Raw genomic sequence first — 16,330 nt, 5'->3', positions numbered from 1 at the left:
GACTAAAAATTTGCGATAAGGTCATTTTCAAGGTCAAAACTAAAAAACTGAAGAAATATAACTTTAATTTTATAAACCTGTTGATTATTTATTAATTTTGTACGATATATAATTTATGTACGACTGATTTGTTCTTCGTGTGTTTTTTTTCAGATTCTTGCATGGTATCGTCTCCTCCTGACGCTCTCTTTTGGCCGGTCCTTATACGCTGTTCGCGTATAGTGTTTGTTGGTGTCGGTACGACAGGTATCCTAACCTCACAACTGTCAGATTTTAACAATTTATAACTCTCTTAGTAGTGCCGAGCGACAATTTTAACTTGCAAATTCGTGTTTTACAGGAAAAAATACACGATCCTATGAATTTTCATGAAAAACGGAGAATGAGAGACTCTCCTTCAGTATTACCTGGAGACTTTATCGACAGTGCTTGAAAATGGGCGTAGCGGAGTAGTTTCAAAAATAAAAGTGGGCGTAAAGCGCTGGAAACTGCTTAGCGAAATGGTAACAAGTAAAACACCGGAGTGGCCGCTCTCAGGTTTCTCTCTGCTTTTACTCTGATTGGTCAAATTTCAATCTAATCCCAATCTCAATCCGTAGTCTGATACGGGCTGTTGGCCGTATTGGATCCGGATGGAGCAAGAAGCTTAATAATCTCGCTATCTCACTCTTCTACGATCGTAGATCGTGAATATGATCTTGTGCTATGATTGGTCAAATCTGAAATTTCATTGAATAAAATTTCAATGTGATGCTACGAAGTTGTAGATTGACCAATCATAGCACAAGATCATTTTAAGGGGATTCTGGAGTGATTCTGCACTTCTGGCACCTTCTGCTCCTAGAACTGTCAATTCGTGAATACATTTGCGTAATATACAAATCATGTGGCTTTTGTGTACAGACTGATAATGTTCCGCTAATCGGATTTTGCTCTCATAAATTTTCGAAATATTTTCTACGCGGCGACATTTAGCGATTTACAAGGCTCCGTTCTTCCGACAGGTTGGCGGCCCTGGAGCGAACCGACTGAAGTAGGTCGTATACCGTGGACGCAGCACGAGAGAGGGAGTGTTGGCGCGGCCCGGTCGCTCGGACACGTTTATGGTTATCAAGTTTGACAATAAACGTCGGGTGGTCCTGCATGACACGGAGTTAACGATACGTCAGCATGGGTAAGTCGAGGACGCCGCGCGATTTTCCGGCGTGCCGCGCATTCGTGCCGTCAACGTGTCGCGGCGCGGCGCGCTCCGTTGCCTACGTTCCGATCGCCGACCACCGCGGTCTCGTCCCTCGAGAGAAGGAAAGAGAGAGAGAGAGAGAGAGGTCCTGACGATGTTCTCGTTGCAGGTGGGTTGCTCAGTTACTTCCGTAACCTGCTCGGCAGCCGCGAGATGCGGATCTTGATCCTGGGCCTGGACGGCGCCGGCAAAACCACGATTCTGTACAGGTTTGCATCGACGCTCCCCGCGACACGATGACTGGCTGTCATCTCTGTGTTTACGCGACGTGTCCGTTGTCAGTCGCTTTCCTCGCGGATCGCAGTTATCTTTCTACCATTTTACACATATCTCGCGTGTAATATTAATATCGTTGTCATCGACGAAATGCTGTTGAAGACTGATGATCTTGAGGACGTTTGTGTGACTGTTAAAATTTAGATAGTTCGCTCATGACATGACACTAATCTTATTTATTATCCTCTTGTTTTGTGGACAAGTATATATATATATATAAGAGACCTGCAATTATTTTATTATTATCCAGGGTTGATTATCCATGCGAGTGATGACTGCGTAAGAAAATTTAGTTTTATGGCAACGTATATTATTGCATCATTAATATGCATTCTTATTTATGAAATATATGTACAAGAATAAATCACGAGTTTTTAGTTTTTGCTATGCTAAGAACTAAAGTTGTTCAAATTTATAATTTATGTTAAGTCCCAGTCTACAATAGATGATTTAAGCCCTAAGCTTTAAGAAATTGGCCAATCACAGTCAAGTATGAGTAGAATGCGCGACTGTGATTAGTCAATTTCTTAAGGCTTAGGGCTTAAATCTCTATTGTAGACTGGGTCTTATAGTCAAAAAGTTTTACATTTATAGTCGATAATTGATAATCATCAGTTATCCTGATGGTTGTGATCATTTGCTCTCAGAATTGATAGTCTTTGGTAATATTTCGTTGGTGATGTTGTAAATGCTGTATATATTTCTATGATATAAGTATCCAAGTGCATGCACTTACATATCGCTACAATAATGAGAGACAGATTTAATGTCGAATGTCAGCTACAAAATGTGAAATAAGCAAGATTCTTTAATCAATTGTTTTGTTAGGTTACAAGTAGGCGAAGTAGTGACCACAATACCGACCATAGGGTTCAACGTAGAACAAGTTACTTACAAAAATTTAAAGTTCCAAGTCTGGGATCTCGGCGGTCAGACGAGTATACGGTATGTCGAGCTTGTATATGCTGATTTTGATAATGCATGTGCACGTATTGTTAGCGACCATCCTTTACAAAATGTACTTTAAAACGAACGTATTTACTTTCAGACCATACTGGAGGTGTTACTATTCCAATACAGATGCGATAATTTACGTGGTAGATTCGGCAGACAGAGATAGAATAGGCATATCAAAGGACGAATTAATTCTCATGTTACAAGTAATATTGCCTGTTGAATTAACGATCTTGCATTATTTTTAAATAGGAAAAGACCTTTATTTCATTTTATGCTAATATCAACACTCGTCTTAAAAAGTATTATGTAATTCAAAATATATCTTGTATTTAAATAGGAGGAAGAGTTACAAGGCGCAATCTTGGTGGTGCTGGCGAATAAACAGGATATGGCAGGATGCCTTAGTGTCGCAGAGGTCCATCAAGCGCTTGGATTGGACGCTCTCAAAAACAGAACCTTCCAAATATTTAAGACTTCCGCGACGAAAGGCGAAGGGCTTGACCAAGCCATGGACTGGTTGTCGAACGCGCTGCAGAGTAGAAAATGATCAATATTATGTCAGAATTATTTATATTCGAGCCTTACAAGGGGACTAGTCATACGACTGTCGCTCTGAGTGTGCCGCCGGATTGCCGGACACGCTAGGTTTTGTTTATTTATTGTGATTAATGTATTTTAAATACTTTCTTTACAATTTGCAGCGAGAATATTCGAGGAATCACTGTACTTTTTCATAACGCTGAACATGTAATAATAAGGGGATCATTTTACCTTTTTTCTATGCAATTTAAAGTAATAAACTTAGAGAATTCTTTCAATATAGGTTTCTTTGCAGTAATAAGTACTTCATACGCTATTTCTACGCGTAACATTTGATTAATAATTCGGTTAAAATAAATATCTTTTTTTTTTCATTCAATAGTGACGATAAATGGACTTTATGGACTTATAAATTGTAATGGGGAACACAAGTATATTGGTACCAAATATACAAAATGATTACCAATCAAATAGAAGAATAAACACTTGAAAAAAGTTCAAACTCACGAAACAAGAATACTTGAACACATTTAGATCATATCTATACGTAATATGCTGTCTTGATGTATCTTAAATTGTATAAAATGTTTTTTTCGATAATACGAGTAAAACGAATTTAAAACTGGAAACTCAAAGGATAAGATAAAAGTACAACCTCGTACTAGCGTTTATAAAAATTGTTACACATTATAAACAAAATAAAATTCTCTGCCGCGAAAGAATCACGTCAGAAGTGATGACCATCATCAAATATTTTCCCCGAGTTAAATTGTAATATAACTGAGATAAGTTTTACTGCTTGGCAGCAATTATACCAAATAATAAAGCGCGGTTAGTGATTTTTTAAAATATTTTCCAAGTATTTATATTTCCTGAGTAATCTACTGAATTTTTTAATAATTTATATACCAAGAAATATAAATACTATCTCGTAATAAATATTCAAAGTCATTACATGTAAATAATAGCAATTGTGTTGTTTGTAATAGATGATAGCTTTTATAAAACGAACCTACCAATGCGAGATGTTGATCGCTCTTTTCACTACCATTCCGGAACACCAAACTTTTGGATTCGCTTGATTTTCGCAGCCATGTCTATTCGAGATTTCACCCTCATGTAAAATATCGGGCAGTCACGGCTAAAAATATATTTGAAGATAATTATTTTGCAGCAATTATATATCATTCATTTACTCCCCTATACATATAAATATTCAATTCAGTGTTAATAATATATTTAAAAAATATCATTTTAGGAAAAAGTATTTCACATTAATACGACTAACTTGGAGCATATAACTTCTTGGTGAAGACTCCCTTGGCACCTCTGGCATTCCGCCCACAATCTGGAGAACTTCTCTTCCAGCTTATGCTGGGCCTGTAACTCGTTGTGGAATAGCTCGGCCTCTTTCGGCTCGCAATGCTTGCACACCGCCTTGTCTTCCCTGTCCGGCGGTAAAACGGATTTACAACCCAAACAGGTCTCCTTTTTACGCGTGAAAGCCGCGAGCGCTCCGACTTGCGAGGTGGCGATGCATCTCGTGCGCGTGTGATCTCCCTTCAGCAGAAGCGACTCTGCCTTCTCACCGAGGATAGGTTCGAAGATACGCACGAGAGGTTTCGCCAATTGATTCTCCAGATAATAGGTCGTATCTATTGGGATACTGTTCTGCAACGCGTACACGGGATCTTCCGCCTTCTGGTGCGCCGGTGTGCCTTTAGCCGCGCTTGTAATCACGTACGCCACTCGGTCGCCAAGCTTCGGCGCGTTTCCGGCATCCCGTTTCTTCATCTTCGCCGCCAGCTCGACGTGCGCTTGCTTCGCCGCGTAATCTGTCTTTGTCAGTTCCTTCGTGATGACTAATTGAGACAGATCGATTCGATTACACAGGAGATCGCTGATGACCTGTTTGGCATAGTCCACGGCGGCACGTGGATTTCTGTAACACATTACATTACTTATTACTTATCCATAATATGAACACGCACGACTTTGATGAGGCATGAAAGAAGAAGCAATGTACCTTTCGATAAGCAATATTTGCAAACAGGTATTCATCATGTTCGCTACCAGTGGACAATTATCTCTGCGCACCGTTTCGAGACCTTTGCAATCCATCTTGTCGTACTTGTCGGGCTTCGTGAAATACAGGCCAGCATACCGTTTCTTGTTGATTAAGAGATACGGGAAATACACCTTCTCGAACTCCAGTTTTATAGGCTTGATGAATTTAGACGTCACGTATTCGGCTGCTTCTTTACCGAGTTTCATCGCATCTTCTATAGATTTCACGCCGAACTTTACCATCACGGAATCGGTGTCGCCGTATATGACTATCGCATCGTTTTTGTATCCATTTTCTATTCGAAAGCGATCCTCCACTTCTTGCTTCGTTTGTTCTATCATAGCGCGTCCATAAGCGGTGACGCTCTGCAATTATAATTGTTATATATAAATACTCTCTAACATATCCCACACAATGCTCCTCTCGTAATGATGTATCGAGGAATAGCGATAACTTACAGCAGATATTTCCAAGCATGGTAACTTTCCCATCTGCGCACCCGTGAAACCATACACGGAATTTGCCGACACTTTCAAAGCGTATTGCCTACCATCGAGTACTTTTTGCTTCAGTGGATCCGTTTCTTGCTTCAACTCTGTCTTTGCTTTCTTCCTGGCCGCTAATAAATTTTCCAAAATCTCCGGAAGGATCCCTTTTCTTACGGTGCTCTTAATAAATAACGAATTACTGGGAGTTGCAGTAATTTGATCCTCCGGAATATTGAGCTCCTTCTTTTTAGCAACGGTTAATAACGTCGTGTAACATAAATTGTGCGCCATGATAATACTAGGATACAAGGAACTGAAATCCAAAGTAGCTATTGGATCATTGTAGTAGCCACGCTTAGGTTCGATGACAGTCGCACCTTCGAATTGCTCGTCGGTACCGCGGCCCTGATGCGTTGGCATCAAGTAATCCTTTTCCTTAGTCTGATAACATTAATGAACACGCTTAGTCATCAGTCAAAAAGTTACTTCGTTTTGCATACATTTATTACCTTACGTAGAAGTTGAGAAACAACTTTGATTTGTTGCCCGCGAGTCAACAAGCTGGAAATGGATACTCCCGTAACTCTCGCCATTTCCATATAGATAATAATACACATTAGCTTGTCCAATAGTCTAAGTGGTAAGTAGGCGTCTTTCAAACAGTATACAGCCAGACGTCGACGTGTCTGCGCATTGCCGTTTTGTAATCCCGTAATATCCTTATGCTGGACATCTTCTTTTTGTTCTTGCAGGAAATGATACGACACCGCGTTCAAGGTGTAAGATCTCAGTTTATAATCTCGGACCAGTACCTAAAAAGTACGTATTTTTATTGAAGCTATAGGATACCAGAGAGAGAATAGTGTTCACATACAAATTTATTTACCAGTAATAAATCGAACGGGACTCTCCCTTCAAAATTAATCGATTTGTTCTCACGACGACCCATCTGTTTACTTTGCAGTACATGATCCTTGATCACAGACTTTATGTTTTTTATTCGACCGAGGAAGTTGAAATTCTTAACATTGAGATGCTGCGCGCGATTAATTAAATACGGAAAGTCAAAATTGTTTATGTTATATCCAGTGAAAATGTCAGGATCTGATTGTCGCACAAAGTCAGCCCATTTCTTGCAACAGAAAGTAGTGTTGTTAACATACAATTGATATACTGGATTGAGTCTTTTTCTACGTTTTAATTACCTTACCTCTAACATTAAACTTTCTTTGTCAAAACTCAGAACCTGGGAACCGACGATAGGCGCGCAAGTATCGAGGGTGAAAATATTTCTCAAAAATGGTTCGGGCTCGCCCTGCCTTATGACCATATTGGCGATTTGTATCACGGGGTCATGTTTCGCTTCAGGAAAGATACCTGTAACAAATATTTATAATTAGATCCATAGCGTCAGTTAATGAAGAAAATAATAATTACCTTCGCGTCCAGCGCACTCGATATCGAAACTGAGAATTCTGAACGGTGCTACTTTTGACCATTCTCCTTCCGGAGCATGAGCCACAAAAGCATCCCATGCAACATCCACTTCCAGCTGGCATCGTGTAGTCAGTTCTAACATGTGCCCATGCTGGCCACGTAATTTCCAGTTTCCTGGTACTAATTCGATCCAAGAACAGCCGACAACTGATGTATCAACCATGAACCTTGCATTTAAATGACAAAATATAAATTTAATGTTATAATTTTTACAAACATGTAACATGTAACAAATGTAGGAACAATACAGAACGCTGTGTCTAAGCTACCTGATATCAAAGTCGATGTTACTTTCAAATGCTCTGTAATGATAATTAAACGCGGTATAAACCGTGTCTTGTTCTAATAATCTCTTGCAAGGTGCTATCAATTTTGGAACTGCTACTGTAATTTTCAAGAATGGCAATTTGTCGTTCCCTCCGTATCCATACACTGACTGTTTGTAGACCAATTCGACTGCTAGGATGGCGTCTTGTATGTTATCTGGATTTGATTTCATATCCTTCTTCACAGCTTGATTAAGGGCTTCCTGTATTGAGAAGATTCCTATGTTAATCACTTCTTATAACACTACAAAGGAAGAAAGTTTTCCCACCATAATAAACATACTTTAAATAGTTTACAATGATTGTTTGTGAAATTCGATGGCGCTGATACGAACAGGTACGGGCAAAAGCCATGGACGTGACAACAGACGGAATTTCCTTGCTCCGTAACGCCAAACATCCTAATTATCGGTACAGGTCCTATTTTACTACCTGGCATTCCATGAAGGGGTTTACCTGTACACAGTCACACAAGTTTCGCAATACTGACAACATTTCTGACTGACAGAGTCGTTCTGTGTTGTTTTTGACATACAAATGCATCTTCAAAATCTATTATTACCTATGTAATGGTCAATTTCAATTTGCTGGAATGTCAGCGTATCAATTTTTGGATTCAAAGGTGGCGGTGGAGCTCTGCTCCACTTTGCAGATGTATTTTCTTGTTCGGGTCCCTGTATGCATAAAAGAGATATATTAGTAAATATTATAATGAATAGCATAGAACGTAAATTACATATATTTAATTAAACAAGAAGTCACAATGTTGTACGTCAAAAAAATATGACTTACTTCTCCGATTAAGAGAGTCTCATCGAGAAAATCATCATCTGCAAGATCCATAGTGGCCAGTTCTGTCTCAAACGAACTAGGCGTCTCCTCATCTTCGTCCCTACTGGATAAAATTAATGCAGAAACTTGAAAATGTTGCATTACAAAAACTCAAGTTATTTAAAATTAAGTAATATTCTAAATAATAGTAGTTGAACACAAATATCAGGAACAAAATGTTATTGAGAGGATAGGCTAATGGAAACAACTAATATTTGTTCACATTTTATACAGAAAGAAAGTATATACTTAAAAATTAAATTAAATTCAGATTTAGATAAACGGAAAATGTGCAGACACCGATTCTGATAGCACAAGACACAAAAAAGTACTAATTAACGTAACGTCATGACAAACTGTTGTAAATAATTGAAGATACAACGTGTAGACAGAAGTGTAGAGGTTAGGTGTGACGTTCAACAGCGAAAGGAATAATCACCTAAACTTGGGCTTCTTCGCCGCCGAGGGTGTCGAAAACGGTTTTCGATTTACTTTACTCATGTCTCCAGTCGTGACAAGTGATGCTTCTACAAAAACATAAAGCACGGAGCCGCGAATGCCGCGATGCTCATCGATTAAACACAGAAAGGCGGGAACGGTACTGATCCCATTGGTTGGTTCACCAAGCTAACTTGACAACGGGTGTTGCTCCGCATTAGTGAAGCGTATACCCGCGAGGCGCACCCCAGGCGCGACGACCTTCAGGTAAACATTGGCCAGCGTAACGTCGTACGATCCGTGGACTGTTGCTACGTTTTGTCTATTATTCTGCGGACTTATTGGTACCGATTAAATAAACGATTAATTCTGTTCAATCGAGAAAATGTATCGGAAGAAAAATCATTGTTACTTAAATTCGAACTACTGAGATTAGAGATTTTACCTCAATAGTTGGTGTATACAAATGTATATTTCTAAATTGCAAATTTACTATGAATTTAAAAGAGAAGTGAAGCACACCGCGCTTCGAGAAAACATACATAGGTATATCCCAAAAAAATATTTTTCCGAAAATTTAGAACCCTAGTCGAGCTTATTTGCATTTTTATTAACGATCATTTCAGTTAAAATGCTGCGGAATCAGATCATCCAAAGACTGGATCGTCAAATGGGCAATTTGCAAAGTTGTTGTTCTACATTAATTACACAGGTAAATTTAAAGAAACTTATTTAAAAAAATCTTCCAAATATCTGTAGCCGAAAATACAAAAGGAAGAGGAGGAGTATTATTTGTGTAATTGTTGTGTGTTGAATAGGATATTGAATTAAAATAGATATAATCTATAGCTTAAACAACTATGGGGAACATATTAAAATAGCCTTCGTCTGAAAGCTACATCCGCTCGTAGTCGTGGAAGGATTGCGCCAGTCACGTCTTGATCCATTTTCTGCCAAGCGGCAGAACTTGGAGCATGCATTTTCTTTTTCCTGCCGGGAAATGAGTAAGTTGCGTTCACGCGCGGCGCACATCCGGTCGCCTAATAATATCCGGATCCCTCTTACTCCTCTCGCGCCCGGGGATCTTCTCTTTTTCCTGTTTCTCGGGAGGCACGACGGCTCGTCATAATTTTCAGCCGGTCAACTGCAATAAACTACTTCATCAGCAGATAATTCCCAGACGGCCGATATTTGTATAATATAAGCGATAGAAATTAAATGAGTCAATAAAATTTCGTATTTACTCAATAACCGTAATTATGATTACTGCATATATTAATATTATTAATTTGCTTTAATTCGTGTTAGCAATTTATTTAATTACAAAATAAATATATTATCCAATATCAGCGGCGAATTTATATGAAATGGATAGAACCGTCGTATCGCCAATTTGGAAATAAACAGCAATTAATTCAGAGTTCCTGATTTATTCAAACGATTTTCAGTGCCTGCACGTGACGGAGGATGTATCTTATAAATCTGGATGCTTAAAAGGGGCCGTAATGCTAGTAAAATCGTACGTTAAAACTGCTCTATTTCCACGCTTGTCATATTTCCACTTCTGGTAAATCAGAGCTCATTACTCTCTTGCCCTCGTGTTACATTCAATACGAAAAGAATCAAGAGAATTATTCACATTTCAATTAATCAGCGTGCTTTTAGCGCTTGGTTTACGCAAGGGGTTGAAAGCGAATCGCCCAACGAGAAACGAAGAGATCAATTTGTGACGACATCGAGGGTGCGCGTTACTTAGAAGCGAATGACAAGTCCGGTGAAACGTTTTCCCGTTTTTTATTATCATATATAGATCATATATTTTCTGAAAACACTTAATATATTGTACTTAAGATAGTAATATTGTAAGTTTATTGGACATGCTGGTTGGATCGCCGTCTGCCGCGTGGCAGTGGTTCAAGTGGAAAAGTCCGTAAATCACTCACTTCCGACGCCTCTACGATGATCACCGAATCGGGATTGTGTTTTCAACACGCGGAGGGGAAGGGGGAGGCGAAAAAATACATTTATAAAAATTACTCGTGACCATCGTAACGCTCTCGTTCACGGAAAGGGTACAAATGGAAACGGGGAAGAGGGAGGGAGCGAGTGTTTGATGGCGGGGGATGAGTTCTTCTTTTCTCGCCTTTTCCTACGATAAAATGGAGCGTCTTACATGAAATCGATTGCCTGTCGATGCGATACGAAATATTGACGTAGTGATAATTCAACGCGCGCGATGCACCTGTCGTTTTCTTTTCCATTTATCCTCTCCTCTAAATTACCGTTAAACGGCCGCGGCAATCGACGCCGCGTTTGTGTATGGTGTGTACGTGTGTACATGCTTTTATACATCTATGTCCCGTACCCGCGTACGGGATGCATGTATGCGGATCTAGCTGCGGGATTGGGGCGAGTGAAAGGGGACAAGGCTTTGGGCGCAGTTTCAGGCAGGTTCCCATCCAATTACAGATATATTATATCATAGCAAACATCGTGACTATTTACAATAAATACAGTTGATTAGGTTATATAAATAAAATATATATAATATCGTATCGTTAGGTTTAGGTTTACAGCAACACGTGACAGTAAACAATTAGATCAGCGGCAAAGTAGCGTAATCTATCTAGGGTAGTGGTCGTAGTAGCTTTTAGCGTGGCTGACTCTTCCGTTCGCCGTTTCGCGCTCGCTTAATCTTCGATATCTCTCATTTTCACGCTCTCCTTCTCTTCTTCCCTTCTTTCGTTCACGTTCTACATTTATCAGTCTCGCGTATTCAACTGACTTCCGTCACGTTTTCCGGAATTCCGAATTCTTCCCTCTCCCCCCCTTTTTTTTTTGCGGCGTGGAGTCGCGCTCGAGAACCAATCGCGCCGCAAATGCGTGGGTCGACGATTACTGCTATAATTGGCCACTCTAGCTCCTCTTGTGTGTGTGTATATATATATTTATTTATCATCTCAATATATTTATATATTTATATTTATTTATTTATCTCACATAATCATTATTTCTTCGCGCGTTCTACTTCGTTTCTTCTTCTTCTTTTTATTTATTTATTTAGAGAAGTACGTGGAGTTTGTCGCGATCCCCCGCGGGCGGACGCGGGGGGACGAACGAATCTGGAACGAGTTCGCAAAAACGAGAGATGAAACTTCACGGAAGTTAGAGAGTGAATTCTTCTTCTTTTCTAATATTACAATCGCGTGAGACGGGGGTCGGGCCTCGAGTCGAGTTTTGAGGGCCCTGCCCGTAACGACATGTATATCGCGGCTACCTGGCCCGCTCGTTAATTTGACACGTGATATTTAAAAAATAGTCGATTCTTCTTGAACGCACCGTTTCCGGGTCCAACAGCGGATAATACGGCTATGAAGATGAAGAGCGTGAGGGCAGTGTAAGGGGCAGTGAAGGGGAGCGGGTGTGAGAGGGTTGGCTGGCCAAGGGGGAGACGATGAGTGTTTAGATGTGCACGAATGTCGAAGCACTCCTATTTCGCTTATCTCGGAGAAAGCAGAAGCCCGCGGAAGATTAACGGAAATTACCCTCAAATATTATCCTCGCGGAATTGCCACCGTTGCTGAAAGGAGAGACTCGGTGGCTGTCTCGTTATTACAATTGCATTGAATAGAGTTATATTCGACGTCGCCGAGGGTCGTCGTTATTATTAATAAATTTGAATGCCACTTTCTAAAGCGATTGCTTCTAAGAAATCGAATTGAACAGCCAGAGTAAAATTATTTGGAGATTAATAGTTTCGAGATTCACGTTCGCTATTTTTCCATATATGAAAGTGCTCCCTAAAGGTAAGGTTGAAACAAAGCGAAATACAATTGTGTCGGTATACGCTTGGATAAGCGAGGGAGGAATGCGGCTCGACGATCGAGCCCGTTTCGCGCGGCCGTTTCCGCGGGAGAACGCGATGATGAGTACGCGCGGATACGGATGTGGGATATTTACGGCGCGATTTTAGCGAGTCCCGTGTGCCATCGTTTCGCGCGTGCGAACGAGACCGCGAAATGTACAAAAAGGATCGCCCTTGCGGCCTCGTCGGCACGCGCGAGCGCGCGCGTGCCTCCGGTGGGAGGGCGTCTTGGACCGCGATTAAAAATTGCCCAGGCACAACGCGACGCCGTAAAAGAAGCCGCAAACCTAATCTTTCAGACACCGTCTGGACACCTTTCGACAATCTTTTACGATTTTGCGTTGTTGGGTAGCGTAGGTCTAAACACTCGCTCGAGTTAAAAATACGTCACGAAGCTTCGCTATCGCTCTCTTTCTCTCTCTCTCTCTCTCTCACTCTTTCTCGCTCTATATTTATATATATATATATACTTTTTTATACACTCAGCATATAGATAACATTTTTTTATTCTTCATCTATTCAGACAGCAATGTCGTTGTGCCACTAACTATCCATAAACGGCACCGTCTCTAAAGCCGCATTGCAAAATATCAATGGCGAGTACGAACGTTCGTGGAGACGCGAACAAACAATACGTGCGATAAATCGACGGATTCGGGATCTTCATGGGGGAGGGAGAGAGTGGAGGGAAATGAGAGATGGGAGAAGGAGGAGGATTGGCGGGTGATAATGCAATGATTTCCGAGGCTAAGGGTGGTTCGATGCACGTATGTGGGTTCTGTGCGCGAGCGAATCGGCGCGCACACACACATGCACGCACATACACACATATGCACCCGCGTGCGCACATACGCAAACACACGCACATATACACACGCATACACAGGCGAAACGATCGTTACTTGGCGGGCAGTAATTTTGGATACACATACTTAGTACTCTCGGTGAGGAAACATAGTTAACGTCCGTTACGTTCATATCCAGCAAGCACAAATATGCGATATTGTATACGTATTATTTTTACCGACAATGAGTTTGTCCCTCTCTTTCGAATTTCCTTCGAGTTTCCGGCTTGTACGCACAGACATCGGCTCGCACGCCCGGCTCGCATTTCCTCCCCGCGATCTCCGAGAATCACGGGGAGGACGTCCCACCCCGAGTCGATCCCGAGCGACCTTGTCCTCCCGCGCGCTCGCTCGCGCGCGCACGACGATGCGATATCAGATCACCGATCGGCGACGATCGGGTACGCTTATACGCTACGGATAGGACACATCCACATATTTAAAAATACGCTTAGCATCTCGCTATTGGTATCCGACGACCTCATGCACGCGCATCCTCGCGATCATCGCTGATCCTCTCTCACTCCACCGCTCATTCGTTCACACGTTCTCTCGCCGTACAAGAAAAGCACCACTTTATAATACAAATTCATCTCGTCCTTAATTGCCTAAAGCCGCAAAACGGAATTCAAGCTCGAGACCGCGCGATCGAGTCCGCACGATCGCTGGCTCCTAGTCCTCCTCGAGGACCCCGTGAGAATCGGCCTCTCCTCCGAGAGCCTCTTCCTCGCCGGTCCTCCGCCACTTCTCCGCCGGGGCCATTCATGGTTGAGACACGTGTCGCGCGTTCCCCATTCGTTTCCGCGCTCGGCTCTCTCTCGCTTTCCGCATTCGTATTCGTCACCGCGCGAATACCGTACTCTCGTCACACGCCCGCCGTTGCTTCCTGTTCCTTTCTTTTTTTTCCTAAGTACGACGTTAAAATATCGCCGGCAGGGCAAACACGCGTGGCTCGTCAACGGTGTCGTCAACGGCGTCGCTCCTCCCGACTCGCGCTCTCTCCTCACATTTATTCTATGCCGAAGAAGGCTGCTGATGTCAATGTAAAGCTACGTATTGACTAGTTTCTCTCACTCTCTCGTCGCTCTCAACTATGAATGGCCTGTAACTCCCCCCCCCCCGATTTTTCTTCTCTCTCCTCGCTTTCTTCGCGATATAATTATAATTACCTTGTATCGATACGGTGTACCGTCGAGCGTGCACGATTCGCACGCGCGGCACCACGGTCCGCCGTTTACCTTAGGCCTCGAGCGCAAGCTCCACGAGCTTGCCGGCCTTGCCTCTCGCGAATCACGTCATCAGGAGTACGCCGCGTCCTGGGAATTCGAACCTGCAAGCTGGTCCACGTCGCGCCGAACTCACAGAAGGGATCTCGCAACGTTCCCCCTTCCAGGCTGGCGCGCGCGTCCGGGATCCCGATTTTTTTTTTCTTGTCCTCTGCTCTCTCGCCGTCGCTCGTAAGGCTTTCGCGGATCTGCCAATCGCGGGTCGGTCGCGCCGCTGGTCCGGGGAGCGAGTACTCGGTGAAACCCGCGTTCCTCCGCGTGCGCTTAACGTTCTTACACCCTACGTACCCTATTCCTCGTGGTGGTGTATATATATATATATTTATATTTATAATATATTATATATAATATAACGTTATAGTGTTTTTGGCATCTTTGAAATACACAAATAGACTTTGGTATAAAACTTTTTGATAGTGTTCAGTACGTTTATATATATGCGCGTGCATATATACGGACGCTGCGCTACAGCGTGCTACAGCGGCATTCTTTTACCCCCTTCGTCGACTTTCACGTTTCCGGTACCCCCTGCCCTCTCCCTATCCCTCGCTATCTCTGGTGTCGCTCACTCGAAAGTCCCGCGGCTTCGATACTGGACAATGTCCCCGCGCGAGGGGACGGTACGACCGACTCTCAAATCGCTCTAGCACATCTTGTCTAACCACCAGAGCTTACAGGACGGCGCGCCTCTCCTCCTGCGTCGCTTCTTGCTCGACTGGTCGACGGCCTTCTTCACGAACCTGATGTTGTACGGGTCCTCCGCGAGCTCGGGATACTGTTGCGCGTCGTGGATATACTCGCCCTCGTAGTTGGACGCGAGGCCGACCTTCAGTATCTCGTCCTGCTCGGCGACCATCCACTCGACGGACGTGGGGGTGTTCGTTTTGAGAGACTCGCGTTCCCGGTGCCACGCCTTCCTGATGGCGGTCGCCTTCGCGTGATGCAACAACCTCTGCTTCTCCTTCTCCGCCGTGGTGCCGTAGCGCAAGTTCACCACGTAGCTGGCGCCGTGTATCTTCACGTCGATCAGCGAGCTGCTGCCGCTGCCGTTCTCATTCTCGTGGAACGTCGTGTTCACCTGACCCCCGAGTCGTTTCAGCTGGCCGCGATCCTCGCTCGCGCGCCAGGTTTCCTCTTTGACGAAGTAGAAAGCGTCCTGCTGCGCGCTGTGCACGACGAACGTAAATGGCAGGAAGTACGAACGATTGAACACGGACGTGAATACGTCGCCATAAATAGCGTTAGCGCTGGGCACGCTGGATACCACCGCCTGGCCATCGGCGGTTCTCGACACCAGGATGCCCTTGCCGAAGGGCGGATCGGACGCTGCACCCAGGCGGCTGGGTATCAGCTCGCTCGTGTCCTTCTTCAAGGCCGACCGCGGCGGCGCGGACAGGCTCACCGCGTCGCCCGAATGCCTTTGGGCGATGTGCGCGAGGAAACCAGACTGGACGCCCTGATTGCGCGTTCGTTTCTTTTTACCGAATATAGAGGTTCCCGGGCCGAGCGCTCGCGGAACGAGACTCTCCGGCAGCTCGTCTGGGAACAGCTGCGGCGCTAAACTCTTCAGATCATATCCGAGATGCGACAGCCATGATATGTGATCTGGAGGACAGAGATACGTCGAATGCGCATTGCCGTAAATTGGATCATCGGTGATATCCGACGCGAAC

At 43.3% G+C, this 16,330-nt stretch overlaps 3 protein-coding genes across 9 annotated transcripts in view; 1 reads left to right on the top strand and 2 right to left on the bottom strand.

Moving 5' to 3' along the window:
* Positions 1-1,017: 1,017 nt before the first annotated feature.
* On the top strand, positions 1,018-3,732 carry LOC105564926 (ADP-ribosylation factor-like protein 1). Its single transcript, XM_012017710.1, has 5 exons — positions 1,018-1,174; positions 1,350-1,449; positions 2,345-2,461; positions 2,565-2,676; positions 2,811-3,732. Exons 1-5 carry the CDS (start codon positions 1,171-1,173, stop codon positions 3,018-3,020), a joined length of 543 nt encoding a protein of 180 aa, XP_011873100.1. The 5' UTR covers positions 1,018-1,170; the 3' UTR covers positions 3,021-3,732.
* Positions 3,733-4,033: 301 nt separating this feature from the next.
* On the bottom strand, positions 4,034-8,871 carry LOC105564925 (DNA polymerase delta catalytic subunit). 2 transcript variants are annotated; one of them, XM_012017708.1, is made up of 13 exons: positions 8,663-8,871; positions 8,185-8,287; positions 7,955-8,066; positions 7,676-7,848; positions 7,336-7,595; positions 7,007-7,233; positions 6,780-6,946; positions 6,456-6,701; positions 6,079-6,381; positions 5,540-6,010; positions 5,040-5,446; positions 4,302-4,955; positions 4,034-4,154 (listed from the first exon to the last, which is right to left on the bottom strand). In XM_012017708.1, the coding sequence occupies exons 1-13, from the start codon at positions 8,722-8,724 to the stop codon at positions 4,058-4,060; spliced, it is 3,282 nt and encodes a 1,093-aa protein (XP_011873098.1). In that variant the 5' UTR covers positions 8,725-8,871; the 3' UTR covers positions 4,034-4,057. The 2 variants fall into 2 exon arrangements, with proteins under 2 accessions (XP_011873098.1, XP_011873099.1); XM_012017709.1 differs by having other exon boundaries at positions 8,185-8,284.
* A 1,568-nt stretch (positions 8,872-10,439) lies between these two features.
* LOC105564923 (teneurin-a) overlaps positions 10,440-16,330 on the bottom strand; it is a 348,995-nt gene continuing 343,104 nt past the window's right edge. For all 6 annotated transcript variants that reach the window (XM_012017701.1, XM_012017704.1, XM_012017705.1 and 3 more), the window contains one exon: positions 10,440-16,262. In XM_012017701.1, coding sequence (XP_011873091.1) covers positions 15,301-16,262 — 962 coding nt within the window. In that variant the 3' untranslated portion in view covers positions 10,440-15,300. The remainder of the gene's footprint in view (positions 16,263-16,330) is intronic.

This window comes from Vollenhovia emeryi, unplaced genomic scaffold (genome assembly GCF_000949405.1).
Source record: "Vollenhovia emeryi isolate VEMERY1.0 unplaced genomic scaffold, V.emery_V1.0 DF939158.1, whole genome shotgun sequence".
Classification (NCBI taxonomy): domain Eukaryota; kingdom Metazoa; phylum Arthropoda; class Insecta; order Hymenoptera; family Formicidae; genus Vollenhovia; species Vollenhovia emeryi.
Note: the sequence above shows the minus strand (reverse complement) of the source record. Positions and strands in the feature narration are given on the sequence as shown.